Genomic DNA, 22795 nt, shown 5'->3' on the forward strand with positions numbered 1-22795 from the left:
ACAGCACATGTGCTTTAGATACAAGGTCGCATTTTGCCTTTTATATTGAGTGCCTGCCAGTATGGTAACATATCACACATGGCTGGGCAACAGAATTTGGTTTCCAGGCAGCCATGGTAAGCCAAAAGGTATGCAGGTTTGGCTTCTAATGCCTTGATAACATGTGGGAATGTTTTCAAACTGCAACACCCTCCTTTCCCATAGCAAGCAATGCTGGTTGGGTTTGCCATTTAAAAGGAGGGGCTGTGGTTTTCAAGTTGATGTGCAGTACACACCTCCCCATACCCCGCCGCGTGGATATTTGGGATGATCCCTTCACCCCTCCCCCTGCTATGTGGCTATTCTCAGGGACGATCCCTTTTAGCCAAGCACAAACAGCCCAGCTTGAATGGCGTCCTTTTATTGTTCCAAGAATTCCCCTATTTCAACCAGGTGACCATGAATGATATCACTCTCCTGAGGCTAATACAGAAAGATATAGACTGAATGTTGCTTGAATGCGACTAAAACCCAGGACCATTCGCTGCCATGCTTTGTGCTGCAATGATTCCAGACTACTTGCTACTGGCTTGGTGTGGTAAAGTGTCCTACTGTGGAGGACGAAATAAGGCAGCCCTCCCCAGAAGCCTTCTGCAAAGGCTTTCAGGGTACCTCCAAGAGAGCTTCATGGAGATGTCCCTGGAGGATTCCCGCTCCATCCCCAGACACGTTCACAGACTTTTCCAGTAGCTGTACTGGCCGTGAATGCATCCCAAGTCTTCATGGCAAATCAAACATTAAACACTATTGCTTTTAAACCGTGTACTGTAGTTACAAATGTGCACTCACCAGAGGTGCCTTCTCTGCCTTCAGAGTTGGGGATCCTGCCTTGGGAGGGTATTGGCTCCAGGGTGATGAAAAGGTCCTGACTGCTGGGGAGAACGGATTCACCACTTGTCTGCTGCGCATTCTCCTCCTCCTCCTCTTCCTCATCCACAAAATCCTCCTCTGTGTTGTGTGAGACTCCCCCCTTGCAGGTGTTCACAGACAGTGGTAGGGTAGTGGTAGGGTCCTCCCCTAGAATGCCGTGCAGCTGATCACAGAAGCAGCATGTCTGGGGCTCTGACCCGGAGCGACCATTTGCCTCCCTTGTCTTTTGGTAGGCTTCCCTGAGCTCCTTGACTTTCACGCAGCACTGCTGTGTGTCCCTGGTGTAGCCTCTGTTCATCATGACCTGTGCGATTTTGGCATATATATTAGCATTTCTTCTTTTTGATTGGATTCCTGCCTGCACAGATTCTTCTCTCCATACAGGAATCGGATCCAGTGTCTCCCGTTCGCTCCATGGTGGAGCTCGTTTGCAGTTCTGGGGGGACTGCATGGTCACCTGTGCTGCTGAGCTCACCATGCTGACCAAACAAGAAATGAAATTCAAAAGTTCCTGGCGCTTTTCCGGTGTACCTGGCTAGTACATGGGAGTTGAAAGTGCTGTCCAGAGCGGTCACATTGGAGCATTCTGGGATAGCTCCTGGAGGCCAACATAATCAATTTGCCTCCGCACTACCCCAAATTTGACCCAGTAAGGTGGATTTTAGCACTACTCCCCTCGCCGGGAGGAGTACCGAAGTCGATTTTAAGAGCCTTTTAGGTCGACGGAACAGGGTTGCTTGTGTAGACACATTCATTATAAAATCGACCTAATGCGGCTAAATTCAACCTAACCCTTTAGTGTAGACCAGAGCTTAGTGATCCATCCCCTGTTGTCCAGTCCCAGTTTCCAGCAGTCAGAGGCTTAGGAACATCGTTGCATCCCTGGGGTTGCATCTTGGCTAATAGCCACTAATGGACCTATCTTCCATGAACTTATCTAATTCTTTTTTTAACCCAATTATAGTTGCACAGGTTGACTGTGTGTTGTGTGAAGAAATACTTCTTTTTGTTTTTAAACCTGCTGCCTATTAATTTCATTGGGGTGACCCTTAGTTCTTGTGTTATGTGAAGTGGTAAATAACACTTCCCTATTCAATTTCTCCACACCATTCATAATTATATAGACCTCTGTCATATCCCCATTTAGTCATCCTTTTTCCAAGCTGAACAGTTCCAGTCTTTTTAATCTCTCCTCAGATGGAAGCTGTTCCATACCCTTATCATTTTTGTTGCCCTTCTCTGTACCTTTTCCAATTCCAATATATATTTTTGAGATGAGGCAACCAGAACTGCATGCAGTATTCAAGGAGTAGGCACACAATGGATTTATATAGTGTGATTATGATATTACTGTCTTATTATCTATCTCTTTCCTAATGGTTCCTAAACTCTGTTAGCTTTTTTGACTGCCGCTGAACATTGAGCGGATGTTTTCAGAGAACTATCCACAATGACTCCCAGATCTATTACTTGAGTAATTGGAGCTATTTTAGACCCCATCATTTTACATGTACAGTTGGAATTATGTTTTCCAATGTGCATTACTTTGCATTTATCAACACTGAATTTCATTTGCCATTTTGTTGCCCAGTCATCTAGTTTTGTGAGACCCTTTTGTAATATTTCACAGTCTGCTTTGGACTTAACTATCTTGAGTAGAATTATAGAATCATATGACTTAAAGGGACTTTGAGAGTAATTTTGTATTGTCTGAAAACTTTGCCACTTGTTTATCCCTTTTCACAGATTGTTTATGAATATGTTGAACATCACTGATCCCAATACAGATCCTCGAGGGTCCCCCTGTTTACCTCTCTCCACTGAGAAAACTGACCATTTATTCCTACCCTTTGCTTCCTATCTTTTAACCACTTACTGATCTATGAGAGAACCTTCCCTCTTATTTCATGACTGCTTTCTTTGCATAAGACCCCTTGGTGAAGGAACTTGTCAAAAAGCTTACTGAAAGTCCAAGTACACTATATCAAATGGATCACCCTTCTCCACATGTGTGTTGAATCCATCATACTTTTCTTATTTGGGGCAGACATTGAATTTGTACCTCTATTATGATGGGTTTTTTAAAAGTTTCCATGTAGTTTGCAAGTTTCTCACTCTTGTGACTGTTTCTTTTAATTTCCATTTACTTAGCTTCCTCATTTTTGTGTAGTCCCCCTTTTTAGAAGTTAAATGCTACAGTAGTGGGCTCCTTTGGTATTTCCCCACATACACACACAGTCACCACAAAGATGTTAAATCTAATTACCGTATATACTCGTTAATTAGCCTGTTCATTTATAAGCCGATCCCCCAAGATGGATAGGTAAAAATAGCAAAAACTGCATGACTGTTTCATAAGCCAACCCTATATTTCAGGGGCTGGCAAACTTTGGCTCCTAGCCTGTTAGGGTAAACCGCTAGCGGGCATGGATGTTTTGTTTATCTGGAACGTTCACAGGCACAGCACCACTTCCCACAGCTCCCATTGGCTGGGAACGGCAAACCAGGGCCACTGGGAGCTGAGGGGCTCTGTGCCTGTAGATGCTCCAAGTAAACAAAACATCCTGACCCGCCAGCAGCTTACCCTGATGGGCCAGGAGCCAAAGTTTTCTGACCCCTGCTATATTTTAAAAGTTGGCATCACAAGAAACACTCAAAAGTTTTGCTAGAATTATTTTAATGTAATCTACCGAAAAAACCTGTTGTTCTTATAATAACTGAACAAATATGTATTCACCTTCAAAATTACAGTCAATATTTAAAATCAGTAAATGGAGATTTAAAACAAGTACCTTAGAACAATACGAGACTTTAAAAAGTCTTAAAATCCTTTACAGTCCGAATCAGTCTCTGATTCACCAAACAGTTCATTAAACTCGGCTTCAGACACAGCTGCATCATAGATGTCGGCAGTATCATCTTCAGATTCAGATTCCGTGTCATCATCAAATATGGCATCATCTTCTGACCTGTCGAGTGCATTGCTGATGCAGCATTTCCAAAATGATTTTTCTATCATTTCCAAGGGAATGGACACCCATGCGTCCTTGACCCACTGGGCAACCAGATTGATTTCGGGCTTCATAAGATTCCCGCCTTCTGTCAACTTCACCATGCCTGAGCACATTCATTCAGACCACATTTTACATAGCCTATCTTTAAAGGGTTCATTCAAGTAGACATCAAGCAGTTGTAGAACTGAAGTTAAGCCTCCAGGTATTGGAGCCAAAGTAGTTTTCTTTTTTTTTTTTTGGTCACATTTTTCTCCTCATCCATCTTGTGTGCCCCGAACATTTCAAGAAACCTGCTATGCTTGTTTTGGACAAGTGCTCCTGATCTCTTATTCCACACTTTTTCCAGCCATTCAATAGTCCCACTTTCATCCATCCATCCCTTTTCATGTGCACATACGATGACACCAGCAGGAAATTTCACATTTTTAGGCAAGGTTTTTCTTTTAAAAATAATGACAGGAGGGAGCTTTGATCCATTTGCCAAACACGATAAAACCACCATAAAATGGATATTTTCATGGCCAGTGGTTTTCATTAAAACTGTTTTTTCACCCACACTGGTTACCATTCTGTGCTCGGGAGATTGAATATCTTTGGTGTTTCATCCATATTTCCTATTTGTGACAGCTCAAATGCATATTCCTTTTGATATTTTGTAATAAACCTTTGGAAAGATTCTATTTTTTCTTCCAAATCTCTCAGCAGCTTTTGCGCTATCTTCGTTCGCTGACGAAGACAGAGACCATGACGGTTCATGAAGCGCGTACACCAACCCACTGATGCGACAAACATTGATGGCTTTACTGACTTGTATTTGTCATCTTTCTACAGTTGCAGTGCATGAGGACAAATTCCAGTTCTAGTGACAATGTACCCATTTTGTCAACATTCAACAACCCAATTATTGAGATCTTTCTCCAACTCAGGAAATGAAGCGCACCTCGTTGGACATTTTTTCTTGCTTCTTGGCATATCTTTTAGTGTTTTATTTTTTTGCCATTCTCTTACTTGCTTCTCATTGATACAGAATTCACGAGCAGCGTCACAATTATTGTTTCTGCATATTCAACAACTTTAAGTTTGAACACTGCATGATAAGCAGACTGTTTTCTTTTCATTTCACCATTCATTTTAAATACTAGTAGAAAAAAAGATTATTATTATAGTTATAGATTTTGTAGGACTTTATATAGGAATGTCACCTGCTTTATCACTGTCAAATTATTATTGTTCTTTGTTTATTTCAAAGCAGCCCTGTAGACTGGCATGTCTGTGGCAATAACAGGCTATTTAAATTTTATTAGAGATTCCATCGATTCTGCGTGTTATATTTTCATATTGGCTTGAGATTTACAAGGTCCATTGGTAGAAATGCATGAAGAGATCAAATTACACAGTAGCATACTGACGCCAGTGCTGTAGTACTATTGTTCATTGTATTTTTTTTGATTGGCTTGTAAGGTGTAGCATTTTGTGAAATGCATGGCAACTTTAAAAGGCTGCAGTATTGACATCAATAAATGGGTCAGCAAACTTTGGCTCCCAGCCTAGCAGGGTAAGTCGCTGGCGGGTTGAGACATTTTGCCGTTCCCAGCCAATGAGAGCTGCAGGAAACAGCGCAGGCCGAGGGACATGCTAGCCACCACTTCCTGCAGCTCCCGTTGTCTGGGAACAGCAAACCGTGGGTGGCCACTGGGAACTGAGGGGCTCCATGCCTCTGGACGCTCCAGGTAAACAAAATGACAATGTATTCAATCAGTGTTTCCCAAACTTGGGACACCGCTTGTGTAGGGAAAGTCCCTGGTGGGCCAGCCTGGTTTGTTTACCTGCCCCATCCGCAGGTTTGGACAATCGTGGCTCCCACTGGCCAAAGGGAGCTGCTGGAAGTGGGAAACACTGTATTAGATATTCAATTCAATAATTCCATAGAGCTTAAAATCATCAAATTTTGGTGTAGACACGTTAATAAGCCGACCCCTGCTCTTTGATGCTTCACTTTTTTTACCAAAAATATTTGGCTTATGAACGAGTATATATGGTACATTATGGCGGCTATTACCAAGTGGTTCAGCTATATTTATCTCTTGGGCCAGAACTTGTGTATCGCTTAGGACTAAACTAAGAATTGCCTCTCCCATAGTGGGTTCTAGGACTAGCTGCTCCAAGAAGCAGTCATTAATGGTGTCTAGAAATTTTACCTCACAACAGGAGGCGGAGATGACTTATACCACTCAATATGGGGATAGTTGAAGGGTCAAGTAGTGACTCCTCTTTCGTCTGGAGAACTCCCTCTCAAAACTCCCCTTACAATTTCTCTAGCATCATTCAAAATTTCTCTGTTCTTTATTTTGGGATAGGGAGCATAGTATGGGTTTGCTTCATGAGGCAGCATTGGCCTCATGAAACACATAAGATTTTGCAAATGCATACAATATAGTATTCTGACACTTACATGCAAGCAACTAAAAAAAAGAAATACATTCTATACTTATTTGAACACATAAGTTTGGTTCATTGTAAATACATCAGCATAACTAGTATTTTGAAAGCACAAGGGTAGGAAATTCTAGTTTCCCCACTGTTAGTGTATGTTGTGGTCTGGATAGGACTAAGAATATGAGTAAGAATGGATATTGCCTATTCAAGGGTGAGAGATGTGTCAGACATAACATCTTATGGATGTGGGTGTTTTGACACATAGTTACATTCTTTCTGGTTGGTTTCAAAGCTAACAAATGTTTAAAAAGTATAACATATCAGATAATAGGTTATATGCTTAGTTTTTGTTTGATCATCTTTAATGCTCCCTTAATTTTTGCACTGCCATCTCTTCATTGTTTAGTCTTCACTTTTCCATTCCTTTCCTATGCCAGTTTCTCAGGAAAGTTACAGTCACAAAAATCAGTAGCTCTGGAAGAAACATGTAGAGATTTCATTCAAGTCACTTAAGGGTTTTTTAAAGGGTCTCTATTTTTTTAAAATGGTCTTTTTTAAAGGGATCCATCTTCACAGTTGGTATATTCTCCCATTTTCTTATAGACTAGAGTCAGCAGATCTACTTTGAAATAATTTTGAACCTAACCACTGGATATGTTCACACAAATATATGTTCTGCAAATAAAATTGTGGGTGTATTCTAAACAAAATTCTTTTGATAATTTGGGCTTTGTATTTACTTCTCAGAATTAGAAAACCCATGAAAGGATAACTATTTTTAGCTAACATCTAATTAAAATTTTGCATAAGGCTGCATACTTCAATGCTTTCCTGACTATATTTCCTCATTAACCCTTACTGTAAAATGAAACACTGAGTAGGTGAAAGGTTTTCATGGAGATGGAGTAACCGCCAAACGCATATACACAATTTCAAAACTAATTATATTTCTTCACTCTCTGAAAGCCCACTGGAACTGGGAAAGTTATTCATTAACAGTTCGATTTGGCATGTTCACACACCTCTTTTGTATGAGGCTTCACATGACTGCATCCTTCACAACTAGGGCCACAAAAAATCCCTGCCTCTGTGTCAGAGCTCTGGCCAATTCAATAAATCAAAAACCGATTTATACAACACCTGCATGCACTGCAGGAGCTGGAATGGTTAAAGGTCCCAAAGAATGAGCACCTCTTCTCTTATCTCCCCACAACATGTGCAGAATTTGGGGAGGACTTTCTGAGATGGGGGAAAGAGTTATTTGACAACTATTGCAGCATAACAAGGAAATTGACCTTAAGAGACCAATGTTCACAAAAGCTTTCAAGCAGAGCTCATGGAACACAAAGTTTACTAATCATAAACTTCCTCATGACAGCTAAATGCCATCCCCCAGAGAGAACAGGTACCTTTAACTGCAAGCACTAACTCACGTAGTATGGAGAACATATTTTACTGTAGTATAATAAGAGCCCCCTGGGGTTAAAATAACTCACCACAAATGGGTGTGGGAACTGATTCAGTAAAAACTGGAACCTAACCTCATCTTCCAAATCCAGGGATAGTGCAAATACAATTCATTACCCAAAAACTTCATTAACATAGAGTTAAAGTTGACAGTCAGTGTCTTGTATCCCTTCAGAATCTCAAATGTACCTATATTCAATTTTCTGAAAACTAAGAAATAGAGCTAAGATAATGTCACACTACATCCCCAGAAAATCTTAACTCTGCCTTATCTGAGTGAAGCCCTGAGCCCATGAGAGACATCTGTACCCTCAAGGAATTGGAGGGCAGTGTGAAAATTGTACAAGAATCCCTACACACATCCACTACTCTTAGGCCTTGTCTTTACTAGACTAAAGGTAGAATTGACATCAGCCATAGCAAACAGGATTTAGCTACGCACAACCTACACACAACCACTTTATCTACAGTAGACAGGCTAAAGAGTTGCTAGATACTAACACAGAGGTGGGCAAACTACGGCCCGTGGGCTGGATCCGACTCCTCAGGGCTTTGGATCCGGCCCGCGGCACTGCCAGCACCATGTCCCTGTGGCCCCCAGGTAGGGGGGTGGGGGGGCCACAGGGGTCCGTGCATTGCCCTTGCCTCCAAGCACGACCCCCCACAGCTCCCATTGCCCAGGAATGGGGAACTGTGGCCAATGGGAGCTTCAGGGGAGGTACATGGAGGCGCAGCAAGGGCAGTGCACACAGAGCCCTCCACAAGGGGCCGGGGACAGGACAGGCATGCAAGGAGCCTGCCCTGGCCCTGGTGCGCGCAGCTGCCACCCCAGAGACTCTTGAGGGCTGCAGCCCAAACCGCTCCTGTACCCCACCCCCCAACTCCCTGCTCTAAGCCCCCTGCCTACACCTCGCACCCCAACTCCCTGCCCTGAGCCTCCTTGTACACCCCACACCTCTCCTGCACCCCAACCCCCTGCCCTGAGCCCCGATGTACCCTGCACCCCAACCCCCTGCCCTGACCCCCTCCCATAGTCCGCATCCTTCCTGCATCCCTGCCCTGAGCCCCCTTGTGAACCCCAACCCCCTTCCCTGAACCCCCTCATACACTCCATACCCCTCCTCTACCCCAATCCCTTGCCTGAGCCCCTTCCTGCACACCACATCGCCTCCCACACACCACACTCCCTCCCGCACCCCAACCCTCTGTCCCAGCCCTGCATACTATTTCTCCACCCAGAAGTGGCCCTTGGCCCAAAAAGTTTGCCCACTCCTGTACTAACATCCATGTCCTAAGAATTTCCTCTGGGGTGTCATCTTCTGTTAGCCCCTACTTAGCCTTGGTTGCACAGCGATGTGTGGTACCACACTAATAGAACTCACCAGGGCAGTGGTTCAACCCAGCAGATAGAGGGTACATAGCACTGTGTGGATGCTGGTGCAGAGGAGTTCTGAAGGACACTGAGATTATACAAGTGTTAGGAGAGGATGAAACTTGTGTTTTCCCATCTTCCTGACATACCTAGTGGAATGTCTGGCTGCTATTTCCAGAGGCTTTCTAGCAGGCCTAAAACTCCACAGGCATTTTGAAAAGCCTTTCGTATTTCTGGATTTTGGAGCCAAGAAGGCCACTGTGATCATCTACTTGGAGCTCCTGCCTGCTATAGCCCAGAGAGATCTCTAATTCTTCTATTTAAAGCTGCATCTCTCATCAGATGACATTGCAAGCTCTTGCATCTTGCTGCAGCTAACCCCACGATTATTGTAGCTTCTTCTGATACAGTGAGGGTCAATAGGTATGTATGAAGCAGAAACATGGTGTAGCATTTTGCTACGTATTGGAGCATAAGCTTGCTCCAATATGTCTGTTAGTAATGGAGTTCAGTATAGTGAATTTCCATTTTCTTTTTGGTTTATTTTTTGTTTTTTAGGATATGGGGGTAGTGATTGAGCATGATTGAGGGAATATTCCTGTGAAGATACCATTGCCACTCTATTATGACCTTTGCCGTCCTCCTGACCCCTTGATAACCCCAGTAGGGCTGCAGCAGCCATGAGGAAGAGGTAAAGTGATAACAGGAGTGCTCCTCACAGTCACCAAGGGGCAGGACAGGGGACCCTTAGGGCACATCTACACTGGGAAAGTTACAGCACCCGCAGTTAGAGAGCTGCTCAGAGAGCACCGAAAGAAACCCGCTGTTGTGTGTTCACACTGACAGCTGCCTGCACAATAGCATATTCACACTTGCGGCACTATTCGGAGCGGTGCACTCTGGGCAGCTATCCCACAGAGCACCTCTTTCTCTTTTGCCACTAAGGCCATGGCTACACTTGCAGATGTGCAGCGCCGGGAGTTACAGCTGTGTTCGTACAGCTGTGTAGGGAAAGCGCTGGTGTGTGGCCACACTGACAGCTACCAGCGCTGCAGTGTGGCCACATTTGCAGCATTTGCAGCGCTGTTGGGAGTGGTGCATTATGGGCAGCTATCCCAGAGTTCAAGTGGCTGCAACGTGCTTTTCAAAAGAGGGGGGGTGGAGTGTGACAGGGAGCGGGGGAGAGAGAGAGAGAGAGTGGATTTTTGGAGCCGACACTGTGTCAGCTCCCTGCCTTGCAAAGCCTGCCTTGCAAATTCTGTGTCAGCTCCCTGCCTTGCAAAATCTGACCATTTCCTAGACCCCTCATACACTCTTAAATGCAAATAAGCTGCTCTGACGGACTCCCTTTCTCCCCCTCCCGCCCTCACCGTGCTGTTTCTCTCCTCAAGCAAACACTAGCTGTAGACATTCATCCCCCTGCCTGCCTCATTCACAGCAAACAGGAGCTGTGTTTGTTTTTTAGATAAGCAGCTCCCGGAGCCCTGACTTCACAACAAAAGAAAGAGAGGCATCATAACAAAACAAAGAGAGTAATTTAGTTATGGGAAAATTCCGGAGGTCAGTTACAGCGTAGTAAGATTAATCACTGTTTACACTTGCACTCCAGCGCTGCATCACCAGCGCTGCAATAGTTATACCCGAGGCAGAGCAGGAGTACAGCCAGCGCTGCAGCCAGGGAGATGCAGCGCTGTATGTGCCTTGCAAGTGTGGACGGTGACTAAGTTGCAGCGCTGTAAAGCCTCCACCAGCGCTGCAACTCTCCAGTGTAGCCAAGCCCTAAGACTTGCGGGAAGGCAGAAGAGGTCATGGGGCATCCTGGGTCCTGTCCCAATACCCCGTGATGGATTGCTTCGCATCCCAACAATCCCTGTGCTTCCATCCGCATTTGGCGCCATCTTTCAATAGTTTGTGTATTGCGTGGCCTGCCCTGCCTCTTTCTGGCTACAGCAAGGAGCGGTTCAACAACAGGCTGAGCAAGTGCAGAATGACTGTGGCGTGTGTATTCAGCCATTTAAAAGCCTGCTGGAGATGCCTTTATGGGAAGCTGGACGTGGCCAATGATAATATTCCTATGCTTATAGCCGCGTGCTGTACGCTCCATAATATTTGTGAAGGGAAGGGTGAAAGCTTCACTCAGGGCTGGATCAGAGAGGCTCAGCACCTGGAGGCTAAGTTTGAACAGCCAGAAACCAGGGCTATTAGAGAGGCACAGTGCCAGGCCGTAAGGATCAGGAGGCTCATGGTTGCAGTGCTTTGTAATGCTAGGAAGTGACTGGTGCACATGATGCAAGAAGGGGCCTTCACATAATGGTATGTTGCTTTGCAGTGCTCCTTTTGCTTTCACTTAATAGAATAAAGATTGCTTTCAAAAGAAACACAATTCTTTTATTGAAAAACAACAACCAGAGGAGAGAGTCAAATGAAAAAATTCATCAGCGGGGAGGGGGGAATGGAAGGAATGGGGGAATGGAATAGGAGGGGTCCCGAGACGGCTACAGATTTATGTATGTCCAGGGATCATACCCAACCTTCTCCTTTGGAGTACGATGCAGTGGGTGCTATACTTCAGCAGGGCCAAACTGCAGATGGATGGGAGTTGAGTGCAGTGGGTATTGGGACTCCAGACTGCTGGACTGTGAGGATGGAGGAGTGGAATGCTGCGGGTAGAGAGTGGTCTTAATTATTAAGTGCTGTTACAAAGAGGATTGTGATCAATTGTTCTCCTCGCTGATAGGGGGACAAAAAGTAAGAGGCTTAATCTGCAGCAATGGAGTTTAGGAAAAACTTTCTAACTGAAAAGGTAGTTAAGATCTGGAAAAGGGGTCCAGGGAAAGTTGTGCAACTCCCTATCACTGGCAGTTTTTAAAAACAGGTCAGACAAACAGCATGTAAGGGATGGTCTAAGTTTACTTAGTCCTGCCTCAGTGCAGGGAGCTGGATTTGATGACTTCATGAGGTCCCTGTCAGCCCTACATTTCTATGATTCTATGTCAGCACCTAAGTGTTTGTGCGCATAGTCCCCACAAGTCCATTAAAACCCAAAGTGCAGTTACAATCACTCTGAAACTGTAAGGGTAAACGTAAGTAGGACTATAGCACAATAAGCAGTAGTCTTTGTATAGGTATGCATACATGAGGAATACTTTTAATTAATGCAAATTAATTAATCAATTTTATTTTCTTTTTTCATATCAGACTGATGTGCTCTGGGTAGTATGTGAATTACACATGCAAAAAAAGCTACATTAAGAAATCATTACAGTTGCAAAGTCAAACACTCAAAAGTTAGGACATGCAAGACCAGTTTTAGTTTGGCTCCCTTTTCCATATGCATTATGCTATTGTCTTTGATAACATGATCACCACAGGAGCCCCTGCTTCATTCAGTGCACAGGCTCATCCTGCTCTAGGGATAAATCAGACTTGTGTAATAAAAGAGACTATTGGCTGAAGGACCACCACCTCATTTGTTGCAGAAGGTGGAAGGTCTTCAGTGAATAGGCATTAGAGTACAGGAAAAGAAATAATGTTTCAAGAGTAGGGCAGATAAATGCACCTCTGAAGAACAGAAGAGATCGTCCATTCCTCGTTTTCAAGTTAAGTGACTATTGTGATACCCTACAGTCTCATTTGAAGACATGCTGAGCTGCAGCTGAAGTCAATGGAAGTTGTGATTTGAACATATAAAGTGGTATATAATGCTAGCTATTTCAAATTGGGCACTGTGAGAATTAGTTGATACTTCTGCTTTTAATCTCAAGCCTCACTTCCCCATCTGTAAAAGAGAGGTAATATATCCTCATGTCACAAGGATGTTACAAAAGTTAGTCTGTACTACAGGAAGGAGCCCAGAAAACCTCATGAAGAAGTTAATATTGTAGTCAGAGCAGGGTTTGACTAGTGTGCTATAAATTAGGCATGGGATCAAACACTGAACCAGGAGAAAACAAGGAGTGAACATCATTCATTCCATATACTGAAAAGTTCCGGGAGGGAGGACCCCAGTGTTATCACATGTGTATACCTTATGAAACAGCCTTTAAGCACAAGGTGACTGAATTAGGTTTCCCAAGCAAGCGTATATTAGCATTTTTCAACTTTGTGTTTTACTTTTCTGCCTTAATGTTCTTTAGATACATTTTGTGTGTGTGATTTCCTAGCTGTTTTTAAAAAGGAGCAAACAAATTCCATCATGTGGTATACTGACACTCACATTGTTCATTGGCAGTGTAGGAACTTTTTGTATCTACTACACTAGCCTCTGGCACTTGTAATAAAGCAAATTAGTGCAGTAGTAGCCTTGCTGTAGACTAGAAGGGGGATGGCACACTTTGCCACATGATTTCACAGCTACTTGCTGACCAAGGAATGATGACTCCACTATGCACACATATAATACCCAGAAAACTCCTCTTATGCAAGTTATCCCTATATTACACAAAGTTTGCTTCCTTAGAGTGATGCCCTTTCTTTCAAGTCAGTTTTGGCTAAGTAGTATTTCTTCTTGTCACAAAGCAATAGCCTGGAGCATCCTCAAACTCTTGTAGACATTCCCATTATCCCCTTTTCTGCAATAAACACTTTAGAACACTGAGGCAAGGGTTAACATGTTTATTCTTCTGTGCATCCCATCTGACTCCCAACTTCAAGAGCAATTTTTTTCAGGTAAATATTGACTAACGAAAATCTGAAAATTTGTCACAGTAACTACAAAAACAGTATCATATTTGAAGGAGTCATTTTTGTTAGTCTTCTGCATTGGACCATCTGTGTTAAGCAGTGTACAAAGTAGAAGATTTAACTTGCCTGTAAAACTTGGATCCAGGTGTTGCTGTATGAAGTTTTACACTGACAGGTCATCTGACACTGACAGAGATGGGGAGGGAAGCAAGTATCTGCCCCCATTTTAGTGTGCAACTTTAACTACTGTGTGCTTTCAGGTGCCCCCATTGTAAGGTCATTGTAGATGTATACATGGTTGTGACAATGACATTCAAGTATTATGGAAGAGGTGGAAAGTACCTCAGCATGCCACCTGTTCCTCCCTGCCCCAGTACCTTATTTTTTCTATTCCAAGTAGGACACTTGAGGAAATCTGACAAATTGCTGGAAAAAATTGCTGCTGTGTATCTATAGCTGCAAAGCAAATTGTACTCATGCTTTTCAGCAAGTCAGATCTAACTGAGTGATTTCTGAAGCACTCCTAAAAATTCAGCTTTTCAGATGCTTTATCTTCCCGCCTTGACCTCCCTCTTCACTCCCTTATATTTCTAAAAGCAGCATGATCTAGTGAGCTCAAGGGGCAATTAATAGTCTAGTCCAAGCTTTGTCCCTGCCTTGCTCTTTGGCCTTGTATCAGATTCCCCACATGGTAAGTGGGGATAACATCTTAGCAAAGACATTTAAGGATTAGTCAGTGTCTCTACCATGCTTTGAAAAATGTAACATGATCAATATTGTAACGCAAGCCATTCTATTGTGAGATGCTCCTACTGAGTCCATGGGGATTAGGAATGTTTCAAACTGCTTTTAGCTAATAATTTTGGTTTTAGATAAGTCATTTAATATGTATCAGAGGGGTAGCCGTGTTAGTCTGGTTCTGTAGAAGCAGCAAAGAATCCTGTGGCACCTTATAGACTAACAGACGTTTTGCAGCATGACCTTTCGTGGGTGAATACCCACTTCGGATGCATCCGAAGTGGGTATTCACCCACGGCAGCTCATGCTGCAAAACGTCTGTTAGTCTATAAGGTGCCACAGGATTCTTTGCTGCTTCATTTAATATGCTCACTTTAAGGCAACAGCCTGTTTATGCATACGTGATGTGACATTGCATTCCATATTTTAAAAAAAATATGTTTATAAGTGTGGATATGATGTAACTGGAATATGCTTTATGCAAAAGGTCTTTTGTAAGGTATCATTACAAAGTTTATAATCTACTGAGTGTGGTCATCCTCGTTGTATGAATGTATCATTCTTGTATCTGAAACTAGGAATATGAAATATAACTGTGGTCCCATTGTAATTATGCAAAGTGTGGGCCGTTAATGGTGGTTTGGAATCTTGATGGCTCCCATTAACCAGGGCAACTGGTTGTAAATGGCTCTGTTTACTTGTAAGACTTCCTGTATACGTGTGCCAGGGAGGGGGTAATGAAGTCTCACAGGACATGTGATCATGTCACCTGAACTGGAATCCATCTTTAACCTGGTGCATTTCCATTTAGAAGGAGGGGTGGGAACCCAGAGAGAGACAAAGAATTCCTGCCTTGTGCCAAAGCTATTAAAAGGGGTGGAACAGAACAAAGAGGACTGCAGTTATGAGAAATCTCCTAGTTACCACCTGGAACTAATAAGAACTGTACCAGGGGAAAGGATTGGGCCAAGACAGAAGTCTAGGCTGTGAAACATCTCTGAAGGTGAGATTTACCTGTATTCAGTTTTTTAATGTGTTAGGCTTAGACGTGTGTGTTTTTGCTTTCTTTCACTTGGTGACTTACTTTATTCTGTCGGTTATTACTTGGAACCACTTAAATCCTACTTTTTATTCTTAATAAAATCACTTATTTATTAGTGAACCAGAGTAAGTGATTAATACCTGGGAGAGCAAATAGCTATGCATATTTTTCTATCAGTGTTACAGAGGGCGGACAATTTATGAGTTTACCCTGTATAAGCTTTATACAGAGTAAAATGGATTTATTTGGGGTTTGGATCCCATTGGGAGTCAGGTGTATGGGTGCTGGAGACAGGAACACTTGCTAAGCTGTTTTCAGTTAAGTCTGCAGCTTTAGGGGGATGGTTCAGGCCCTGGGTCTGTGTTGCAGCAGGCTTGCGTGTCTGGCTCAACAATGCAGGGTTCTGGAGACCCAAACTGACAGAGAAAAAACAGGCTCAGAGGTAGTCTCAGCACACCACTTGAGAGTCCCAAGGGGGGGGGGGGTCTGTGACCCAACCCATCACATCTGACATATGTATGGTTAATGAAATACTGTAATAAAAGCTAAGATGGCCCTCAAACGATCAGTCAGTTTGACAGACAGTTGTATTCATGGCCTTACAACTAATTACACATCACACTGCACATTGTAAGTATTCACTGTAAGTATAGTGGTTAGAAGGGGCATATACAGGAATTTAAATGTGGCCCCTCCCCCATGGAGCTCACTGTCCCCCCCCCCTCCCCACCTAACCTGGGAAGGATCTTGCTGCCCCCTCCCCTCCCCTGCCCCAGCAGGAGGTTTCCCTTCCCTGCCTCTGTGACCCCAGGGCCAGAGAAGCTCTATGCCCCTAATTATTATTGGGAAGCATGCCCCTACTTGTCACGCTCCCTCCCCCTCCCCACCCCCGCAGTGGTTAGCCTTGTGCTTCATACTGAAGAGCACCAAGTTAAATGCTGACACAGAGCTAAATACTCACTTTGAGAGTTCTTACCACTGTGTGCTCCAAGAAAGAAGAAGTTATGTTTCCTCTTTATACAAACCACATTTCTAATCAACTTTAGAGGAACTTAATGAAACTTCTGAGGGGCATTAAGTAATTCATTAACAATGTTCACTCAACCTGGTAATGGTTTTAAAAGACAAAATAGTACTATGCAGTGGCTTCCTTAAAGTATGGTTCTACTTTGAAAAGCAACTGTAAATTTAGTCCCTTTTCTCAAATATGGATATTATTAAATCAGTGACCACATTTCCAGTTATGTTGTATTTATGAACATGAAAGTAACTCACTTTCTTTCCACTATTCTGTAGGTAGTTCCTTTTTCAAAGAGTGATTTTGGCAGTATTTTTGATCAAAACCCAGATGTAAAGATAACAAGGAGTCCAGTGGCACCTGAAGATGTGTTTTTTTACCCACAAAAACTTATGCCCAAATAAATCTGTTAGTCTTTAAGGTGCCACCGGACTCCTTGTTCTTTTTGTGGATACAGACTAACACGGCTACCCCCGATTCTTGGCACAGATGTAAAGACCATGAGCATCAAGACCTTCCCATCTCTTTCAGAGGAAAGTTCCCCAGCTATGGGCCAGAAAGCACTTTTAATAACCATTCAATTTTTTCCAGTGGAACATAGCTATTACAAGAGATCGTATGCACTCATATCCTACCAGCTTTGACAAAATGGATGTTTACTGCTTTTACTCCTGTGATCTCTGCAGTGCTAACAAAACAGAGAGGGAAGGTGCTAGATAAGGGGTCAGCAACCTTTCAAAAGTGGTGTGCCAAGTCTTCATTTATTCACTCTAATTTAAGGTTTCACGTGCCAGTAATACATTAACATTTTTAGAAGGTCTCTTTCTACAAGTCTATAATATATAACTAAACTATTGTTGTATGTAAAGTAAATAAGGTTTTTAAAATGTTTAAGAAGTTTCATTTAAAATTAAATTAAAATGCAGAGCCTCCCGGACCGGTGGCCAGGACCCAGGTAGTATAAGTGCCACTGAAAATCAGCTCGCGTGCCACCTTTGGCACACGTGCCATAGGTTGCCTACCCCTGCGTTAGATTCTATTCCGTGTGTTTCAAAGGTCTGTTTACCAAGAGAGGTTTAGCAAGAGAACTGGATTCCATTCCCCGCTCTGATGTTTAGCAAGTCATTTCTCCCATATCTTCAGTCTTTTCTAATTAGATGATAAGCACTTTGGAGCAGGAACTATTATAATATCTTGCACAGTAATACCCCCATCTCAGCTGGGTCCTCCAGGCTCTACTGTAATAAATTCTAGTTAGTTATAATTTAGCAACCCCAACGAAGGCAATGGAATTACACATCCATCACTAGGGGTATAAATTTGGCCCTTTGATTAGGACAGGATTGCTCTTACATTAACCCCGTATTTCTTCTTACCAGTTTTTGGCGATGTCTTCCTGAGACATGATCATAGCATTTTCTGACAAGTTAGTTAGTGTCTAACTGATTTCACTCAATGCTTTAACATCTAGCCTACTTCCCTTTTCTATTTTAGTTTCAGATGGCATCCAAACACTTTTATATATTACCTAAATTTACACACAGCTATCACATTTGGTCTCTCTCAGCTTGAAGTGTTGGATTTCCTGAGTAAATGTGCATGCAATCCTTTGTTTTTAAAGTCACACTTCTTTGGAATCCCTCCAATTTATCAATTTGGGTTGTTTGTTTGGATCAATGTTTGCTTTTCCGTTCATGTTTTTAGTAAGAAAAGAAGAGGCCTAAGTAGAATCCTAAACAAGATGTAAGCACTATGGTAGTGAGTCAACTCAAACCAGGTCTTGTATATGTTGCTTAAACCCAGACTCTATTCTAACCTCAGATGCTCAAGGTACATTGAGAAAAGATATTTTCCTGAGCAAACAAGCTGTGAGCACTGGCTTGCATGTGAAATTAGAATCACTCTTAATATCAGCCATTGGATACTTTTTAATCCCAATTCCTTAACCAGGGGGTGGATGATTGTACTGGTTTAAAAAGCATTTCAAAACCTGGTGACCCTGTAACAGATCCGCTGTCTACATACCAATGAATAATTAGCAGTAGTATGGATATACAAATTAAAGTCAGTACTCTATAGTAAAAATTCCAAATGATTAATAAAACAAATATATAACAACTGAGTTATTAGAAACAAATACTGAATTTTTTCCTTGAAACAAAAAGGCCATCAAGACATCAACAGTTCTGGTGCACACAAGTCAAGGCATGCATAGGGAAAAAAAGTCTTAGAAAGATGGAAAACAAAAGATTTTAAGAAAAAATAAATAGTACTTTTCTACTATCTTTCTCCCTTCCAGAATATCAGTAGGAGATGGTATAAGTCAGCAGTAAGTGTGCACAGACTAATGATGAACAACTATTATGGGGCTGATCTACCCACAGAGGTAGTTGACTTTTGGCTTCAGGGTCCTCTTTTTCTAGGTTCTCTAGCTTTGAGTAGGGCACACCAAAGACGGAGGCGGGTTACTAGAAATGTAGCATGGGAAAAAGAGTCAAGTCAGAGAGGAGAGGTGCTGTGCTTATATTTTTAGCAACAAGATCTTCTAAATACAAGTTGTTTAAAAATAGGTCTACAATTTCATGCTAGTGTGATTGCAGTCTTAGATTTCTTCCTTATGTGCAATAGCTTCTAGTCTTACCCATGAATCATGATGAATGCCACCATCAATTAAAGTTTTTCAACAACTTTGCATAACCACACTTTGATGTTAATCGCACTGTTATGTTTACCTTAGTACTTCGCTTTCCTGAGTCAAATAATTTAGAGTAAAGCCATGTCTGCACATGTCCCTTCACACATCTCTCTCAAAGCCAATAAGTGTGGGGGACACTATGGCAGAAGCATGCTCAGCCTTGAAGGCAAGAAGCATCATTTGTTACTACACAGAACATTTTTGCCTGATAAGTATTGGCCTAGATGTGCTTAAGCTGTCTTTCCAGAGTACTAGGCAAATGATGGGGGACTTCAGCCCTTTGTAACTAACTGGGGGGGGGGAGGTAGAGTTTTTAAGGACACATGCATCATGAAATAGAAATACAGAATTTGCAAAACATTTGCTTAGCCTGAATTAAGAAATTCTTCATGGCCTGTGCACAGCATCTACAGCCATTTCACCTTGCAAGATATGACATGCTAGACAACAGCACAGAGTTATAGATGGTAACTTAGTATAGAATTTTTTTAAGTGAAAAAATTAGGCCTACGGCATATTTTAAAAGAAGCAACAGTATAGTCCATCAAGCCCACTAGACCCTACTACAAAAGACGTAAGAATTGAAGGAAGTGGGAATTCAGCCAAATCAGTTTTATGATGGAGAATATATGATAGGGTGTGGTGGTTGGAAAGATTTAATCATTTTGTTTGATATGTTCACTTTAATTAAAAAAATGGCAGAGCCACAATGCATATCATGTTTCTAGGCTGACATGAAGGTTTTCCTGACACTTCACAGTGCTAGGTATTCTGACACCAAGTGTCATGTGTAACTCCAGCAAGCACTGAGAAAGCATCAAGTGCAGAATCTTGATTTAACGAGGTGACAGAAGTGTATCACATATACACAGAACAGGAACTTCAACAATGATGGACACTTTGAAAGAAGTTTCCCCAGCATTACCTGCTAGAAGAAAAGAGCAGAGTTGCTGAAGAGATAAAGTCACACACAGAAAAGGTCAATATCATCTCCAGTGCAGTAGTGTCAGAGATAGATCCAATTACAAATCCACATATGCACAAAACAAACACTTTGCCTTTTTACCTCCTCAACATTGTAAGGACAACCCATGCCAGAAGTCAATTTCCAATACTTTGTTAGAAGACAATTTTTCCTAGACTTTGGTGCTATTAACATAGGACCTGACCATGGTCCAGGACCCTGTTGTGCTAGGTGCTGTAAAGAAACAGAGCAGAGAGACTGCAATTTAAGTACTCAGAGAGATTGCAATTTAAGTACTCCCAAATAGGCCGAATAAGTGTTCCATATCTGGCACATAAATACCTTGCAATGCCAGCTCCAAAAGTGCCATGTGAACGCCTGTTCTCACTTTCTGGTGATCTTGTAAATAAGAGGCAGGCAGCATTATCTTGCATAAATGTAAACAAACTTGTATCTCTTTGCAACTGGCTAAACAAAAAGTAAGAGTGAGTGGACTTGTAGGCTCAAGTTTTGCATTGTTTTGTTTTGGAGTGCAGTTATGTAACAAAAAAATAAATAAATCTACACTTGTAAGCTGCATTTTCACAATAAAGAGATTGCACTATAGTACTTGTCTGAGGTGAACTGAAAAATACTATCATCAAAAATATAAAAGTGAGCAGTGCAGGCTTTGTATTCTGTGTTGTAACTGAAATCAACACATTTGAAAATATAGAAGAACATACAAAAATATTTAATACATTTCAAGTGGTATTCTATTGTTTAACAGTGCAATTAATTGCAATTACTTTTTTAATAGTGATAATTTTTTTTAAATTAAGCGCACAAGTTAACTGTGATTAATCAACAGCCCTACTAAAAACAGAAAATTGAGATAAGGTAGCAGTTAGTGAAGTTTAACATCAAGATGGGACCTTAATGGAGAAGATACCACCAGCAATTTAATCGTGCCTCATACTTTGCAGCACATAAAGAAGGCATTGATCTATATCAGTAGGGAGCCCAAGAGTCTGCCTAGAAACCTTAATAAGCCAAAAAAAAAAAAACCACACACACCTGAGATGGGTACAACTGTAAGCACACCCAAAGCCTCAGTAAGCAATACTATGTGGATACAAAACAAAAAAAGGGAACATATCCCACATCTTCCTCTGCACTTGATACCCTAATCTAGATAATGCACTTTCATATTCAAATACATAGGAATCTATTTAACACAACTCTGTGCACATTCAGTTATCCTATTCATTTTGTTAGAAAAATACCAAAAATACTAAAATATGAGCTTACCTTCAAGTTTAGATCCAAATTGGTATATTCCACCAGCAAAGTGTGGCAAGGCAAACACAAGTGATCCCAATCCTATCATAAATGATGAGAAGGCAAGCCATCTTGGTTTGTGCCCTCTTTCTCCAAAGAAAGATACAAACAGCGACAATACACAAAAAGCAATGTCATAGCTTGCAGAGATGACACCAGTGAGGGAACTGTTCAGCTCAAAACGTTTTTCAATAGTGGAAATACTAACATTTATTAGGCCATTCACCACAATACCTATTAAAAAAAAGAGAAAGAGAGAGACAATTAGACAAACCAAATAAGTATTATTTTCTTGAAAAACTACTGTGTAATCTTACCACTGGATCATGTGCAAGTTCAAATTCAATCTTGCCATTCAGTCACTCAGCTCTTTTGAGAGAGAGTTTAGTGATGACAGCAAAGAACTTAATTCAGACCTTAGTACTGGGCAATTTTTTTTTCTCCAGATGAACAGCTTACAGAAAGGTTTTGATTGACCTGAAACTATTAGTGAAGAGGAGATTTTGCTACTCTCCATCTAGTGTTTAGCCTAGTTGTTAGGGCACTCATCCAGGATGTGGGAGATCCAGATTCAGGTTCAAGGAACCTTTGTGTCCTCTTGATCTGGAGCTGCAGAAACTCTCAGGACTGCTTAAAGTCTTGTCTCTGCTTGCAGCAGCGCATAGTTATGTGTAGCTACATGTTTCAGTGAAAGGCAGGCTGCATCCCCAGTGTGTTGTGAAGCTACACATGGCAGTGAAGGGCTCCAGCAGGACAGTAACATTGCTAAAAATAGCAGCATAAACAGAGGAGGTACTGCTCTGGCGTGTGGAGAGCCATATAGGGTATATGTCCTAAGGCTACATCTATACTGCACACCTCTTGTAACAACATATATTGTTTGAAAAGCAGGCATAATCAACACTGTTTGTGTAGCTACACAAGTCAGTGAAAGGCTCTAGCAGGGGAGAGGCAGCAGGGAATGGCTGGGCAGCAGGGAGATGCCAGAGCCTTTCCCCACTGCAGGAGCTACAGAAGCCTTTCCCTGTGGCAGGGAAAAACTCCTGTAGCAGGATAGGTGGGGAGATACTGCTTCGGTGATTATATACCCATGGTATTTACCCAGTATGTACCCACAAGGTTCAGGAGTGCTTGTAC

General features: G+C 42.2%; 1 protein-coding gene across 2 annotated transcripts in view; it reads right to left on the reverse strand.

The window, feature by feature from the left end:
• SLCO4C1 (solute carrier organic anion transporter family member 4C1) overlaps positions 1-22795 on the reverse strand; it is a 100130-nt gene that overhangs the window by 72051 nt on the left and 5284 nt on the right. For both annotated transcript variants that reach the window (XM_039545470.1, XM_039545471.1), the window contains exon 2: positions 21629-21892. In XM_039545470.1, the coding sequence (XP_039401404.1) occupies positions 21629-21892 (264 nt within the window). The remainder of the gene's footprint in view (positions 1-21628; positions 21893-22795) is intronic.

Source organism: Mauremys reevesii, linkage group 6 (assembly GCF_016161935.1).
Source record: "Mauremys reevesii isolate NIE-2019 linkage group 6, ASM1616193v1, whole genome shotgun sequence".
In the NCBI taxonomy this organism is placed as follows: domain Eukaryota; kingdom Metazoa; phylum Chordata; order Testudines; family Geoemydidae; genus Mauremys; species Mauremys reevesii.